Consider the following 16530-nt stretch of genomic DNA (forward strand, 5'->3'; position numbering starts at 1 on the left):
TTGCGTCCAACCAGAAGTGCAAAAAAGCAGAAAAGTGCAATGTGATAATCAAGTATAGACAGGTGGTGCATAGGCAGGTGTTATAAGAGCAGAATAAATATGGCTATGTAATATGAGCAGTGTATGAACAACATGTACAGATATGTGCAATGCTGTAGCAGTGACATTTGAAATAGTAGTAGAATAATATAGATATATGCAGTGTATTAGCAGAATATATAGTAAGAAAACAGTAAATATGGATAATCTGTATGAACCATATAGAGAGATATGTACAGTATGTACAGCTATGTGCAGTGTAGTAACATTATAAGAGCAGTAAGAATAAGTGTAAGTGTATGTACAGGATGAAGAGTAGTAGAATATGGCTATGTATAGGTGTAATTACAGTATGTACATTTAAATAAAAAATGGAACAGAATGGGTGAGGAAGCGTAGTGTCCTTGGGGGGTAGTCAATTGTCAATTGTCACCGGGATGCAGAGCTAGAGTTCAGTAGGGTAACAGCATGAAGAAACAGCTGCTGCAGCAAAAGGAAAAAAAAAACTGAACATAATATGTAATTTAACTGATATAGGTTCACAATAAGCATAAAAATATTTATATTATATAAATGTAAAAGCTTTTATATTTATTTAATTTAAAAGCTAAATATAATTTAATTAAGTGCAAGCAATGTCACTTTGTGTGATAGTCTACAATATAATTTTAACCAGTATATTTGTTCATGTGCTAAGACTCGTCACACAAAAATATGTGTCTTTAAAGGGGTCATGACATGGTTTTTTTATTGTATTATTATGTTCCCTTAGGTGCAATTATAGTATTAATATATTTTTTTTTAAGAAAAACTTTTAAAATCTAGTGATTTATGACCTTTTCCCACCCTGTTTCTCATCCTCTGATTCAAACAGTCTGTTTTGGGGGCGTTTTCCATTTAAGACTTCAGTGTTAACGCCCACTGTTATGATTGGCTAACGTCAGTGCCTATGTATCAATTATTGACGCCCCCAGTCAGAACAATATGCAAGTAAACTTAAGTAAAAACACGGTGATTATTCATAATGAATGAAATTGCGCTTTAAAAAGTAGTTTAAAGTTTAAAATAGATTACTTACAGTTTGCGTCGTCGTTGTTCCCAGAATAGTCGGCACGGACTTATCTTTGAGCAACAGTTTTCTGGCAAAGCCAGCATCATATTGAGATTTGTTCTCAAAACAGTCATCCTTAAAATGTACAGAGCAAACGCTTAAGTTAACACTGCCGTGACTGGAACGTCCGCAAAAAATAAACTGCATCCATTTTTCCCTGACGTCTGGATCTTTCGGCAGCTTATTCAGAGGTTTTGTTTGACCACAGCCAGGAACAGCACATCTGTGTGGCATCGTAATTTTCCTGTGCACAAGTAGTCTCTGTCAGAGCTCGCTGTCCATCGACTGAACACTTGTGAGGCGACGGCGATACTGAAATGAGCGTAGTTGTCTTGCGCTTAAAGCGTAGTTATCTTGTGCTGGAGGTGGTCATATGCAAACGCTGGTACGTCACTTCTAACCGTCACGTCACTTCTAACCATGAATCCAGAACGAGCTGTATTTTGAGCTTGATTAAATAAATGATTCGTTTAGAATGGGGAGGACGTCTTAAAATATTAAACTTGCAGGACGTTTTAATGATACAAAGACCTCTTATATACCAAAAGATCAAGGCAAATTTGGTTTCTCATGTCATGACCCCTTTAAAACGTGAGAATCATTAGTAATTTTCTCAGCATTACATGCTGCATACAGGTATGTAAAGAAATGCAAAGAATCTCAATAACACATTTGAAAGTGCTACTCAAAAGATAAAAGGTTCCCCGATCTCTCAATTAAACCATCTTATAATATCTTAATATGTAGATATTATATATTAAATCATAATAAAATAATCTAAATGATATTCTTTATAATCTAATTTAATAACGTAAAAATTGCAATTTCCCTGTGGGAATTTGCAATTCCCTAGGGAAGCATGACCTGATCATCAGGTTCCTCAGAGGCACCCAGAGGCTGAATCCTCCGAGGCCACGCCTCTTCCCCTCATGTGATCTCTCTACGATCCTCCTGGGCTTTCGGGGAGCGTCCTTTGAGCTACTAGAGTCAGTCGAGCTGAAAGCCCTCTCCTTGAAGACGGCCCTCCTGATTGCGCTCACCTCCATCAAGAGCGTTTTCAGCAGTGAAGAAGCAGACGGAGGCGATCTCCCACATAATGACGCAGTGTCACCAAACCAGCGCGCCCCGTGCCCTGCCTGCCTGCCGAGGGCATCCTCCTGCGGCTAAACAACAGGTAGCTCTGCCTCAACCTGGGCCCAGCTCTCAGCCCTAGCGTCGAACACCTCACAGGCGGCGTATGCCTCCGAAAGCTCCGAAGTGCTCCTGAGATGGTCGACCCAGGCAGTCAGACGTTTGCTCCAGAGCTGGTACTAAGACCACTCCGTCCCCTGGTCGAGGGCCGGGAGGAGAATCCTTGTTTCCCTTATTTTCATTGCCACACCACCTTCGGGCTGCGCTACCCACATTCTCAATAAAAGAGTGATTTCCTTACTCCTAGGAACATCTGCTTACATCTAGCCGGTGCGTGCCTTTCTCACGGCACCCTGGCTCCAAAATCCTACAGTCCCGGCTTAGCCCGCGACTGCTCAGTACCGGCAGGCCAGCGCTGACAAGTTCCAAAGACGCCTTTCCAGGTCCTCTTCCTCAGTCTCTAACCCGCCCCCTGCCGGGTGCACGGAGCAAGTTTATGTTCATGAATATGATCATGAATACTAAGCCGTCGCGCAAATCGATCACTGCTACCCAGCATTCTACTGGCAAATATTCAATCTCTGGACAACAAGTTCTGCGAGCTGAGAGCACGGATCTCTTTCCAACGATATACAAGAGACTACTGCCTTTCAGAAACGTAGATGTCTGTCATCGAACCTGTGGGGTTCTCAGTTTGCCGAGCGGACAGATTGAAAGACTTCTCAGATAAAAGCAGAGGTGGTAGTGTATGTTTTATGATCAAAAATTCATGGTGTGATCAGAGGAACGTACATTCTCTTTCTGTCTTTCTGCTCTGCTGATCTGGAATTTTTCAACTGGTAGAGCATGATGTTAGCAACGTCACGATCTTTGATTCGATTCCCAGGGAACACACAAACTGATAAAAATGTTTACCAGTCTTTTAATTGTAGATGCAATAAAGAAAGTACTGGAAAAGTTTGGGCTTACAAACATGCCGATCAAAGTTATGATGGCAAGTTTCGAGGTGCAGAAATGCATCAAGAAGGTTCAACTTTATCCATAAATATATATTTTTTTTAATTCTTTGATTGGGCTTATTTTAGTAGTGACTTTTTGTACTCCTGGAAAATAACCCCTAAAAGGTTTTGCATATCAAAATCTGCTTAAACTTCTTAAGGCACTAACTTTCCCTGTTGGGTCAGCGGCATCAGAGCATGGTTTTTCAGCAATACGTAGAATTCATAACTGGCTACGCACAACCATGTGTGAATCAAAGTTTTCGGCTTTGGAATTCTTTACATTTGAAGGGGACTTTACAGCGAAGTTGTAACCAGGACAAAATTGTGGGTCAAAGGAAAGGCATTTAACTCTACACAGGTAGGATGCTGCATTTTTATCTATTAGAAAATATGTTGTTGGCTTAGTCTCTTTATGTGTTTGTGTGTGTTTTCATCTTTTGTTACAATTGTATATATTTCAAAAGGCTAAGGTGACATTGTGACAACTTTATATGAGCATATTTTTAATTATTGGTTATATACGCTACATGCAGTGGGTTACTTACAGGCATTTAAAAAAAAAGAATCAGTGATGTCAGGCACTGATGTTGGGCGATAGGTTCCAGAGTTCCAGTTCACCCCTAAAGATGTTTAATGAGGCTCAGGTTGTTAATTATAAGGGTGTCCACATACCTTTGGCCATATGTTGTATTTTATGTTTACTCTCTTCCTTTCCACCCACTGTAAATTGTGGATAAAGATCAACACATTGCAAGGGTAAAATGATGTGGACTGACCAGCCTGCCAAACATGTAATTTCTGCAAATACAGAGAGCAAAACGATCACACTATCTTTTATATTCAATAAAACAAAATATTAAAATACTTAAATGCCGCTTACCTCTTATATATCTCTAGAATATATAGAGAACTTTTGGATTCTGTACAAATAATAATACACATCTGCTGCATGGTCAAATAAAACATTTGACCATGTAACATTTTAATATTCTGCATTTTAATCCCAGCAAAATTGCCTGATTGCGTTAATTTTTATCCCTTTAATAATAAGGTTTTCGAGTGATGTGGGCAGGTGGGATTCATTACATTTAGATGTCCCCCTCTCTTACTTTAAGCAATTTGATAGCATAGGGAAGTCCTTCATTTGGAATGTAAGCGTCCTCATTACATTTGAATAAGTTACATAGACCGACTGACCCCCTCTAGATTGTATAGGCTTGGCCTTAAAAACACACCCACCTGCTGGCGATGCCAATCGGAGGATGGAGACATAACCCATATTTTTTGGGGGTATGTTAAGATCCAAGGGTTTTGGTTGAGGGTTCAGAATTTTGTAAGTGATGTCTTGGGCACTCGGGTTTTGTTTTGCCCCTGACTCTGTATTCTGGGAGATGGGGCAGTTATCAATGTGGGAAATATACATGAGGAGGATTGGGTCCTAACCAGGGTTATGTATTTCCTTATAGGTTGTTTGGTTATGTGTTCATGTAAGACCACATGGGTGTTTGTTAAGTGTTGGGTTGGGGATGATGATCATGAGGAGGAGGAGGAGGCGGAGGAAGGGTGGTAATGGGTGTAAAATGCTGCTTTTGTGTATTTATGTTTTGTTTTTTTGTGTATTAATAAAAAAAATATCATAAATATTTTCTTTAATACTACTTACAATGCATACAAATTAATATAATGACACTTGGCACTTCACCAGGGCTTCCCTCAATATTGCAGACCGATATTCTGTTATGTTTGAATGATGTTTGATATTAGGAAATAAACTGGATAATAAATATAATATGCTGACATGTATAAATAGGCTCATCAACTTTTAAAAGGAGGGATAGAAAATGTCCTGTATCAACTTGATATACAGTATGCACTTATACTTAAAAATAGGGATGTTAATCGACTAATGACCAAAAACAGTCAGGTAACAAATAGTGACAGTTTATTGAAAAAAAAACAACTGACAAATCAACAAGTATGGGAATGCTGGATGATGGAGATGACTGGACACTGGAAAGGGAACCACAAAGGGTGCAAGGTAGGGAGCCACACAGATGAAGATATCTGGGAACAGACACAATACAAACAAAATTCCAAAGAAACTGAACTGAGAGAAACTCAGTGGGGACCAAGTGCTTGGTAATACGCTACAAGACGATCTGGCAAAAACATGGAGGAAAGGAAGCACAATATATACAGTTGAAGTCAGAAGTTTACATACACCTTAGCCAAATACATTTAAACTCATTTTTTCACAATTCCTGACATATATAAACATTCCTCTCTTAGATCAGTTAGGATCACTACTTTAATTTAAGAATGTGAAATGTTTGGATAATAGTAGAGAATTATTTATTTCAGCTTTTATGAATTTCATCACATGGGTCAGAAGTTTACATAACCTTTGTTAGAATTTGGTAGCATTACCTTTAAATTGTTTAACTTGGGTCAAATGTTTTGGGGATCCTTCCACAAGCTTCTCACAAGTTGCTGGAAATTTTGCCCATTCCTCTAGACAGAACTGCAATTGGGTCAGGTTTGTAGGCCTCCTTGCTTGCACACGCTTTTTCAATTCTGCCCACAAATTGTCTATCGGATTGAAGTCAGGGCCTTGAGATTGCCACTGCAATACCTTGACTTTGTTGTCCTTAAGCAATTGTGCCACAACTTTGGAGGTATGCTTGGGAGTCATTGTCCATTTGGAAGACCCATTTGTAACTGAGCTTTAACTTCCTGTCTGATGTCTTGAGATGTTCCTTCAATATATCCACATAATCCTTCCTCATGATGCCATCTATTTTGTGAAGTGCACCAGACCCTCCTGCAGCAAAGCACCCCTACAACATGATGCTGCCAACCCATGCTTCATGGTTGTGATGGTGTTCTTTGGCTTGCAAGTCTCACCCTTTTTCCTCCAAACATAACGATGGTCATTATGGCCAAACATGACATTTCTCCAAAAGTAAGATTTTTGTCCCCATGTCAACTTGCAAACTGTAGTCTGGCTTTTTACGGCAGTTTTGGAGCAGAGGCTTCTTCCTTTCTGAGCAGCCTTTTATATTGATATAGGACTCGTTATACTGTGGATATAGATACTTGTCTACCCGTTTCCTCCAGCATCTTCACAAGGTTCTTTGCTGTTGTTTTGGGATTGATTTGCACTTTTCGTACCAAACTACGTTCATCTCTAGAATGCATCTCCTTCCTGAGCAGTATGATGGCTGCGTGGTCCCATGGTGTTTATACTTGTATACTATTGTTTGTACTGATGAATGTGGTACCTTCAGACTTTTGGAAATTGCTCCCAAGGATGAACCAGACCAACCACAATTTTTTTCTGAGGTCTTGGCTGATTTATTTTGATTTACCCATGATGTCAAGCAGAGGCACTGAGTGTACTGTAACTCCAATTAGCATATCAGAAGCTAATTGCCTAAAGGTTTGATATCATTTTCTGGAATTTTCCAAGCTGCTTAAAGGCACAGTTCAGTAAGTTAATGTAAACTTCTGACCCATTAGAATTGTGATATAGTCAATTAAAAAAATGAAACAATCTGTCTGTAAATAGTTGTTGGAAAAATTACTAGTGTCATGCACAAACTATATGTCCTAAACGACTTGCCAAAACTATAGTTTCTAATGTATAGTCTACTGACTTCAACCTAAATGTATGTAAATTTCAGACAATCAGTATATCAGACCCAAGTGTATATGCGTGTGCACTGATATCATGGGTCTCTATATATTGCAGAGATAAAAATAAACCCCACATTCAACACCTACCAACATTGTAAAGAGAACATGCGCAAATTCTTTATGAACATGTTAATGTTTATAACCTTAGTCATGCTGTTACCCATGATGATTCTCTTGATCATATATGGCCAACAACCTATTAATGACGCCACAAACAGGATTTACTTAACTCATCCATGATCTAAAAAATGTCAACTTGTTCATACATCACAATAGAACAAAACCAGTTTATGACATCGCAGTGAGACACAAAGTAAGTTCTAATTCACAATGTCATAACAGGCCAAGACTTAACTCATGGTCATATCCGGACTAGATATGAAATCTATATTCCTTTTCTATGTATTTGAATTCTAATAAACAAGTACACACACCTGTATATTTATTCCTTTTGATTTTAGTTCATGTCACGTTTCTTCAATTACTTTATTCCTCAAAAACATCTAGGCCATTAAGAGGGATTGATTCATTTTAATTGCCTTCCATTACTCGTTCTATTCATTACTTAGTTACAATAATTGGTTGCATCACTCTACTCTCACCACACTCCAGCTATTGGTAGAGAGGAGAGAGTTCTGGCGCACTGTTGCTGCTGTCGCACCATTCAGGTGGATGCTGCACACTGGTGGTGGTTGAGGAGAGTCCCATTGTTCACGGTGTAAAGTGCTTTGAGTGTAGTGTCAGAAAAGCGCTATATAAAATGTAACGTTCAAATGTAACGTTCATAGTTGCATCAAAGCCCTTTTGAACAATAATTTTACCATTTTATAGTTACAAGCATCTACAAATAATAATATTGCTTTTGTTTATATTAACACAAAATGAGTCGAGAGCCGATTCATTTTGGAATTTTATTTTTTATCATGCACGAGCCATAAGAGGAAGCAATCTTCCAAAATGCATTCAGAGGTTACTTTTGTGCACCAGAAAGAACATGAATTTATTTCTTCCAAGCATTGTTTTCATAGTCCCATTTTGCAGAAAAGCCCTCTATAGGGTTGATCCTCATATCCAGCATCCTCTGGACCTCCTTCTGCTTGTACTCTGGGTCAAAGGTATAGGGAACATCTCCATAAACTAAAATCACACAGAACACATGCCATCATTACACATTTCCAAGGATTTTATTTATTTCAAAGTATTATCATAGATGAGAGGGTCAGCATTGTGTTCACAGGACTCAACAATAAGGATAGCCAGCGTAAAACAGATTCAGGCCAGTTGGTAGAGCTGTTACTTGATAAAGAGAACTAAAGCAAAGAAGTCTCTGGATTCTTTTCACCATTTAATGAAAGATTTTTCATCCCAGAAAAAAAGTCTTCCATTAAAGATTTGTATCTCATTACAAATGGATTTATAGCAGTCCAAACCAGATCTTGCCATATGCAACAAAGTTCCTGATTGATTACTTTTTACAGCATAAATACACATCACTATGTCAGATTGCCCAGAGTTGAAAATTATAAACACATCAGCATCGTTTTCCGGCCAATGTGCGTTTATGAATTGATAGTTCAATTATATCTGTAGAATTTCCAGCTAGTATAGCAAATTAAAAGCCTAATTATTTGTTGAAAATAAACATTTATCTGACACATTAAAATGTTGCTTTTTTTTAACGTTCTGATTTACTAGGGAAAATCTGAAGTACTATTCCAAGTGGGTACAAAAAATATTATTGTTGAGCCCTCATATATGAGGCATATTGACATTTTTAAGTATATATGATGAGCAAAAACTTACCATACTTCCTCTGCCACAAGACAACAAGGCCAGTTATACCAATGAAAAAGAAAATTCCAGCAACTACTGATTTCCACTCGCCTGTTCCCCTCTCCATTTCAGCAAAGCTCTCCTTGAAGGTGATGCGATACACTGTAAAGAAACATTTATAGAAGGAAATTAGTATATAACAATATAAAACCTCAGAAAACTTGTTTTTAACAACAATTGTATGACGCACATGCAATCTTCTCCTCCTTGGAAAGAGCAGCCCAGGAGCCCTTCTCCTTCTCCTTCAGGGACTTCTGTTCAGGACTCAGCTGCTGCACAAACTTAATGTCAGGCAGAGGGTTCTCTCGACGGTCGAAGTATGCTGGAAGTGTGTAGTCCTCCACCTTAGCAACTCCTGCAAGCACCATTCAAGCAGCCATTACACAATTAATGCAGAGCACTTATATTTATTTTTTAAATCAGGGGATTTCAAAGTCTTAAACAGTAATGTTAACAATTAATAAATATTCACCCCCTACTTTAATACTAGGCTGAACCACCTTTTGTACAGCCATCACTCTATTTGGAGAAGTCCATCAACTTTGCACAACATGATAGAGCAATATTAGCTCATTCCTCCTTGCAAAATTGCTCAACCTGTACTAAGTTAGTTGGGTATCGGTGATTGACAGCAACATTTGAGATCTCTCCACAGATGTTCAATATGGTTGAGGTCAGATCTGGGCCACTCAAGGACATATATTTTCTTGATTTTAAGCCACTCCAGTGCATTTGGTCATTGTCCTGCTGAAACAAACTTTATTACATTACCAATTTATTACATTACAGCAGAGGGGAATAGGTATTTTGCAGCATTCATTATCCCATCAATATTTACACGATTGCCAGTCCCTGCTGCTGAAAAGCACCCCATAACAAGATGCGAATCCCAGCATGTATCACTGTGGGGGTGGTGTTATGTGGCTGATGTGCATTGTTGGCTTTACGCCACACATACCATTCAGTGTTTAAGCAAAAAAGTTCCACTTTAGTCTCATCAGAACATCAGACCTTCTGCCACAACTTTCGGGTATCTTCCAACTGACGCATTCCTTTACGAGCAAGAGTGGGCTTTTTTTTTTTCTCTCGCTCCAGCAAAGGCTTCTTTCTATCCACTCTCCACTGCAGCCCATTTGCGTTTAATAGTTTTGAGATTATTGGGCATTATTTCCAGTCACAGTCAATGTCTCAGTCAGAATGATGGTTGGTTTTGCAGTAGCCTCTCTGACAACTGCCATTCTGGAGTGGTTGTAGTTCCATATTTCTTCTGCTTCTGTATGATGGACTGCACTAAGTTAAGTTTATTGCCTTTGAAATGGCCTTGAATCCTTCCCCAGATTTGTGCTTCTCCACAATTATATCCGTAACTTGTTTTAAATGTCTTTTGTCTTCATTTTTGTTTGTTCAAAGGAAACTCCAGCCATACAAAGAGGGCAGGTATTAATGCTCGTTAAGTAATTGAAAGCTGCTGATCTACTAATTTCCAACAGTAGTGGAGACTAGAGCATCAAATTGGATGTTTAGAAGACAATATCTTGAACATGAGCAAGGTTAACATAGTAATTATGAAGGGTATGAATACTTTTTTTATTCTTTATTTTTAGGTTTTAATTAAGAGGTATTGGATTTTTTTTTTTTTCATGATATACAATACTGTGTTTCAGTTGGGGAACAAAGTCACACTTTAATATATTCTAAATTTGGAATTTTTTAAAAACCGCACAACTCAATGCACGGTAGCTCTGCCTCTGTCCCTCTATATATCATGTCATAGGCAGAATATTTGTACGAATGAACAAACAGTACTGGAGTTGGAGGAATAAACTCGCCATTTGGCTGGTAACTGCAGCATTATACATGGTTTTATTTATTATACAAATTTGCATTGTAAGAATGATATTTTAATGCTCGCTTACAATGTAAGAGACGTGAGCATATAAAATTTCATACAGTGCCCTCTATAAGTATTTTGACAATGAGACACTTTTCATAATTTGTGCTCCCACAATGGATTTGAAATGAAGCATCAATATGTAATTGAATATTGTCAGCTTTTATTTGAACGGTTTAGGTATTACAGCATTTTTTATACATAGACCCCACATTTTTAGGGGCTCAAAAGTAATTAGACAATCAACTGAGAAGGTGTTTCAAGGTGTGGGCTGTTCCCAGGTTATTTAATTAAAAATTAGGCAGTTAAAAAGATATGTAGTAGGCACGTAACGATACACAAATTTCAAGATATAATGCAGAAGCCTCACAATTATTCTAAAACTAAACTAATTCAAGGGTTCATATAAATAAATGTATTTTAAATCTTAAATGACACAACATTCTCTGACATTGGCAACAAAAAGCAGAGCTCTATAATAAAGTAACTTAAAAAAACAGCACTGCATTTATTTTGTTTGATTGTTATAAGAAAAACAAAGATTTTCATGCTTCATTTTTCTTTGTATAGCACTCTTAACAATACACAGTTTCAAACCAGCTTTATAGAAAATTATGCCCTAAAGCACACAGTGAGCGAACTTAAGGTGATAAAAAACAACAACTTGAGTAACCTGACTTTTGTCTTTATGATTTTCTGACACAAATCCAATATTATTTAGTAGTTTGAGCAAAAACGAATCGGCACTAGGGATAGGTATTACTCGTAAATGAAAGTAACACGTATCACATGAAATTTAGCATTTGTTTTATTTACAAACGTTACCAAGAACAATTTCAAAATAAGCTAACTTCAACAAACTATTCAATTTCACCTACAAGAAAAGCAATGAACAATATGCATTAATAAAAATGGAAAACAAAAATTACTTTAAAATATGGATGTAACGGTATCACGGTACACAACGGTTTTAAAAATTGTCTTATCAAACCGCTGACATTTATAATTCATGGTATTGCCTTCATGGTATTATATTACAAGGAATGAAAGTTTTCATTTTAAAAATCAGTTGAATTAAGAGAGAATCGGCTACATTTACACAGCATCATATAAACTTGATCAAAGTTTATATGATGCAGTGGTGGGGCAGTGGAGCCTCAGTGGTTGAGGCTCAGGGTTACTAACCAGAAGGTTGGGGGTTCAAGCCCCAGCACCACCAAGATGCCACTGTTGGGCCCTTGAGCAAGGCACTTAACTCCAGGTTGCTCCGGGGGAATTGTCCCTGTAGTAAGTGCACTGTAAGTCGCTTTGGATAAAAGCGTCTGCCAAATGCATAAATGTAAATGTAAATAAATCTCTAATTTGTCACATCCTCCTGCTTCACTGAACCGTTACTTCATTTTAAATGCCAAAGCCTGAAACTTATTTCACCCACCAAGTGGCTGAAATCCAGACTGTGGGGATATTTTGGTTATTTAAAAGACCTACAATGCAGCAATGATGGTGACTTCAAACCTAAAGAGCCACATCTGTGATCATCATCCCAAGATAAATGTAAGTGAAAATGCAGTATATAGGGTAATAAATTAAAAACCCCTTTTCATAACACTCCCATATATTCAAGATGTCTATGACTACCTGAATTTTCTAGAATATAAGTGGATTTATTTTTTTCTCTGTTCAAAGGCACACATATCAAAGCATATATGCTTGCACTCAAACAGATTAAGTCATAGAGATGTTAGATGCATTTTAAAAAGTGACAAATTCAGAATATTTTGCCTTTACAAAGTACTTTATGCAACCAGTTTAAATATTCTGTCATCATAACATAATTTTTCTAACAAACTCTACGTTTCATCACACTCGTAGTAAAAAGATCCAGTCAGTGAACCATATAATTAATGCATAGAGTGTTTAAATATCATATGCACATAGACAGTGTCTAATGTAAATGAATGAATTGAAAACAACAGGCATACTGTTTTAGTCTCAGACTAAAAGCAGTTTATAAAGAAAAAAAAGCGGATATCGAGGTTACAGTAGGCACTTTAATGGGATCAATTTTTGGAGGGTTTAAACACTAAAATGTGAAGCTTATAATTTTATATAAGCACTTGGATTAAATCTTCTGTTAAAATGTGCGTACTATTCGAGCTGTGAAGTTGTTTAAATTGACATTTTTACAGTCGATTTATGGTTTAAAGTTGTATAATTAGATATAACTTTACACTGAAAGGTTTGTAAGTGATTTGATCATGCTGAAATTATGTTTACACACATATATATAACCACATGCCTTGTGGTTAGTTTGGAAAAAATTAGTATGTTAATGTAAAATAATTGGCCCCATTGACCATTGTAAGTGTCTCACTGGAACCTCTATTTTTGCCTTTTTTAAAGAAAAGGAGGAAGGAGTCTAAATACATTTTTGTGGTAATCAATATTATGCCACATATAGTGTCGATTGAGCTTAACTTGTATTAAACCCGGAGCATTCCTTTAATACCACTGTATTTTTTGTGAAGGTTATCGTGCTGTGAACATTTCATACCATTACACCCATACTACAAAATAACCACAAATATATTTGCTCTCAACCCAAGTTTACATAGAAACCAGTACTGATGGCATTATGATAATGTACAATATATAAACTCGGAGTCCGGATAAAGGCCATCACATTTTTATCATTTCACATGTTATTATTCAGAAAAACAAGAGGGGAAAATTGGCTTTGTATAAAATGTGCGATTTAACAGATACTGGTCTGATAGGCTCGGAGTTCCTCATATCTTTTCCCCATAAAAGCTGATCCTTGTGCGTTGGTTTGCACGACTCCACCAAGAGAAATCCATAAGAATCAAAATATTCGTCAAGCAGCTGTTACTTTACACCAGGCCTATTCAACCAACAGCCCGCTGGCCAAATCCAGCACATTTGAAATTTTTAGTGGCCCACTTCAGATTGTCAGTTGTCTTGGGGGCTGTTTACGCCGAAAGTGTTTTGTGTCTGTTGATGCCATTTTTCAATTGCTCTTCTATGTAAACTTGTGCTATATGGACGTTGCACCACATCTTGATGATTTTACACTGCTTAGTACAGGAGCGCTGCATTTATAGACACTTTTAGAGGTTGCCCTATAAATAATCGTTATCTTTCATTTTGACAAAGAGGGAAGATTAAAGAACTAAAATCATGATTGACTGACAAGCACGACTTCTGAGAAACAGAAAAGTTCTATTAATTAATTTGGTCAAGAAATTCAATTTATAAAGTTCAAATAATTGTATCTACAGGGTGGCCTAAAAAAAACAGGGCCACTATGTTTGATTGCTCCTATCTTAAAAATGCATAAAAGCATGTGCACGATTTTTGGTGTACTTCTATTACTTTTTGTAAAATACAAAATGTCACTGTGACGTCATTGTAAGCAATTACTAAACGCTTCTGGATTTACAAGTTGATACAAAAACAAGGTTATTGATTTATTGATAAAATTATTGTTCAACTGAATGGATTGGTTTACTAATTCACAGCTACATTTAAAAGAGAATAAATGTGTGAGGGAATTCCATGCGTTATGAAAATGGAACTTCCGGGAATTATTAAAATTGTGCACAATACCCATAATCCCACGGCAAATTTCAGGCACTGCAACGATATAATTTGCCTATAAAACTAAAAAAAGAAAAAAAGGGGGAGGGAGGGGGCAGTCTTGTACATTTTGTCAGAGGGTGGCTTACTGTAAAGACTTTGAAATCTACTGGGTTAAAGGAAGCACTGCGTCGGCACGTAACTTACCATGTCCACCACGAAGGCAGACGGAAGTTGACAGGGCCCGTTTACCAACAACACGAAATGCTCTGGTTGCCAACATCCTGTGTGCAGAGAACAAGAGGACACAAATAACAAATGTGAATAAAATGTAAAAAATTACGTATTTCAGCAGGAACAGATTTGACCATGAAAACAGCCAGTCATACTAGAAGAGTTGTCAGCTTCATCCTGCCAGTGTATCTGATGCATGGAAACTTTTAAATCCTTCCAAGGTGCCCTTAATGTTAAAATGTCCATCCCTTTTCTCAACATTCATATAGATTGAACCTAAAATTCATGTTATTTGTATATAATAACCATTATTTGTATGTGTATTCTATATTGTGTGTACTGTTTACTGTACATTGTATATTGTGTTGTGTAAGTATGTGTACATTTGTTACGTAAATTGTGTTGTGTAAATATGTTGTTTATTGTAAATGGTACTGCTATGTTATTCGGAACTGCACACAAGACTTTCACCTACTGTTGCACTTGTGTACACAGTAGTGTGACAATAAAGTGATTTGATTTGATTTTATTTGATAATCAATGCTAGTGCTGCTGTGAATAGTGTTAGAGGTTTCCCAGGAACACATTCATTAGATTGGCTTGACAAAAGCCTACCTACTGATCTACTATTAAAACTTATTATTATTATTCTGAGTAGTGATGCAGATACATTTAGTGTTTCTGACAGAAAAGTGATGTGACAGTTACTTAATTCTAAAATGTATTCACTTACAAAAACATTCATCCAAATTAAAGCAGTTTAATTAATGTATATTGCATTTGCAACTCAATACTCACTACTCTTTGAGTACTTTTAAATGAGCTAGGCCTACTTTTATTTGTACTCTTAAGTAGTTTTTAGAACAGGTACTTTTACCATACTCACACTGTATTTTTTTGTAAGCAACTACTTTTACTTTGTATTTTTCAGTACTCTTTTCACCCCTGATCACAACCCATTGAAGTACCTTGAAAATACAATGCTCCATAAATACTGTCATTTTTCAGTTCTGGTAAGCATAGCAAAAACAACGCTTGTTCAGAACTGCCGGCTAACTGACATCGCAAGGTCATATTAACTCAACAGATAGATCACCTTTAACACTACAATACACAGAGTAACGTTAATAAACACGGCGATTGTGCATTAAAATTTCTATTGTACCCATCTGTGTTGTACTGTTAATAATAAAGCACATGTGCTAATATTACAATCCAAACACAACAGACTCAATGTCATTAATACACCAATATAAACAGCCGCACGTAAACTCAAAACACATATATCAACATAAACAACAGCCCGATATATTAAATGGTGAATATCCCTACAAATATGAGGATAATTGTGCATGAACTAAATAAGTGTCCCCTCACAGACCTCGCGCCGCCGACCGTCGCTCTCTCGTGAAGGATAAAGGAAGTGACGCGAGTTTAAAACACACAGGCTAAGATGTGTGGCGAATTATTCAGGGTGTTAAGCCCTACTTTTTTATTTTTTGTAAGGAACTTAAATCCTACCTGGACACTCTCAGTACATCCAGCAACTCCAAAGCTCTTAAAACTATCTCACTGTGTCATTTGCATGTTATTCCTCTAACTTTATAACCTGTGATTGTACTCTCGACTGTATTTTCCCCTGGCATTGATTTTGTATGTTCTCAGAAATGCAATAAAAAAAAAGAAAATAATAAAAAAAAATGTGTGGCGAATTATGAAAAAAAAAAAACTTCCATTGTGCTTTTTAATATGGTTTGAAATAAACAGGCATTCAATGCTAAAATGCATATTGTCAACGTTTTATTTAACGAGACAGCACACATAATAAATACAAGAAAATATAAAGGAAAAATTATAGATTTGAAAAGAAATTCAAGGCTCTGAAGCGGGATAGAGTCTACTTTGCTTTGGTGTTCTTTACACCCTGCGATGTTTCCAAATAAAATCTGATTTTAACCGTATCATCAGCATTTATGAATACAATATTTATCTAAAAT

At 36.9% G+C, this 16530-nt stretch overlaps 1 protein-coding gene across 1 annotated transcript; it reads right to left on the reverse strand.

Moving 5' to 3' along the window:
* Window positions 1-7875: 7875 nt before the first annotated feature.
* On the reverse strand, window positions 7876-15987 carry LOC127661214 (cytochrome c oxidase subunit 4 isoform 1, mitochondrial-like). The gene is made up of 5 exons (XM_052151821.1): window positions 15915-15987; window positions 14507-14583; window positions 9002-9166; window positions 8782-8913; window positions 7876-8115 (listed from the first exon to the last, which is right to left on the reverse strand). Exons 2-5 carry the CDS (start codon window positions 14580-14582, stop codon window positions 7979-7981), a joined length of 510 nt encoding a protein of 169 aa, XP_052007781.1. The 5' UTR covers window position 14583; window positions 15915-15987; the 3' UTR covers window positions 7876-7978.
* Between the last annotated feature and the right edge of the window lie 543 nt (window positions 15988-16530).

This window comes from Xyrauchen texanus, chromosome 21, assembly GCF_025860055.1.
Source record: "Xyrauchen texanus isolate HMW12.3.18 chromosome 21, RBS_HiC_50CHRs, whole genome shotgun sequence".
NCBI classification, from domain to species: domain Eukaryota; kingdom Metazoa; phylum Chordata; class Actinopteri; order Cypriniformes; family Catostomidae; genus Xyrauchen; species Xyrauchen texanus.

Excerpts from the sequence above, each read along its gene's own strand:
- LOC127661214 (XM_052151821.1), bottom strand. The coding sequence starts at position 14,582 with ATGTTGGCAACCAGAGCATTTCGTGTTGTTGGTAAACGGGCCCTGTCA. Across the intron at positions 9,167-14,506 it reads CTGCCTTCGTGGTGGACATG|GAGTTGCTAAGGTGGAGGAC; the intron begins GTAAGTTACGTG and ends TGGTGCTTGCAG. Across the intron at positions 8,116-8,781 it reads CTTGTGGCAGAGGAAGTATG|TTTATGGAGATGTTCCCTAT; the intron begins GTAAGTTTTTGC and ends GTGTGATTTTAG.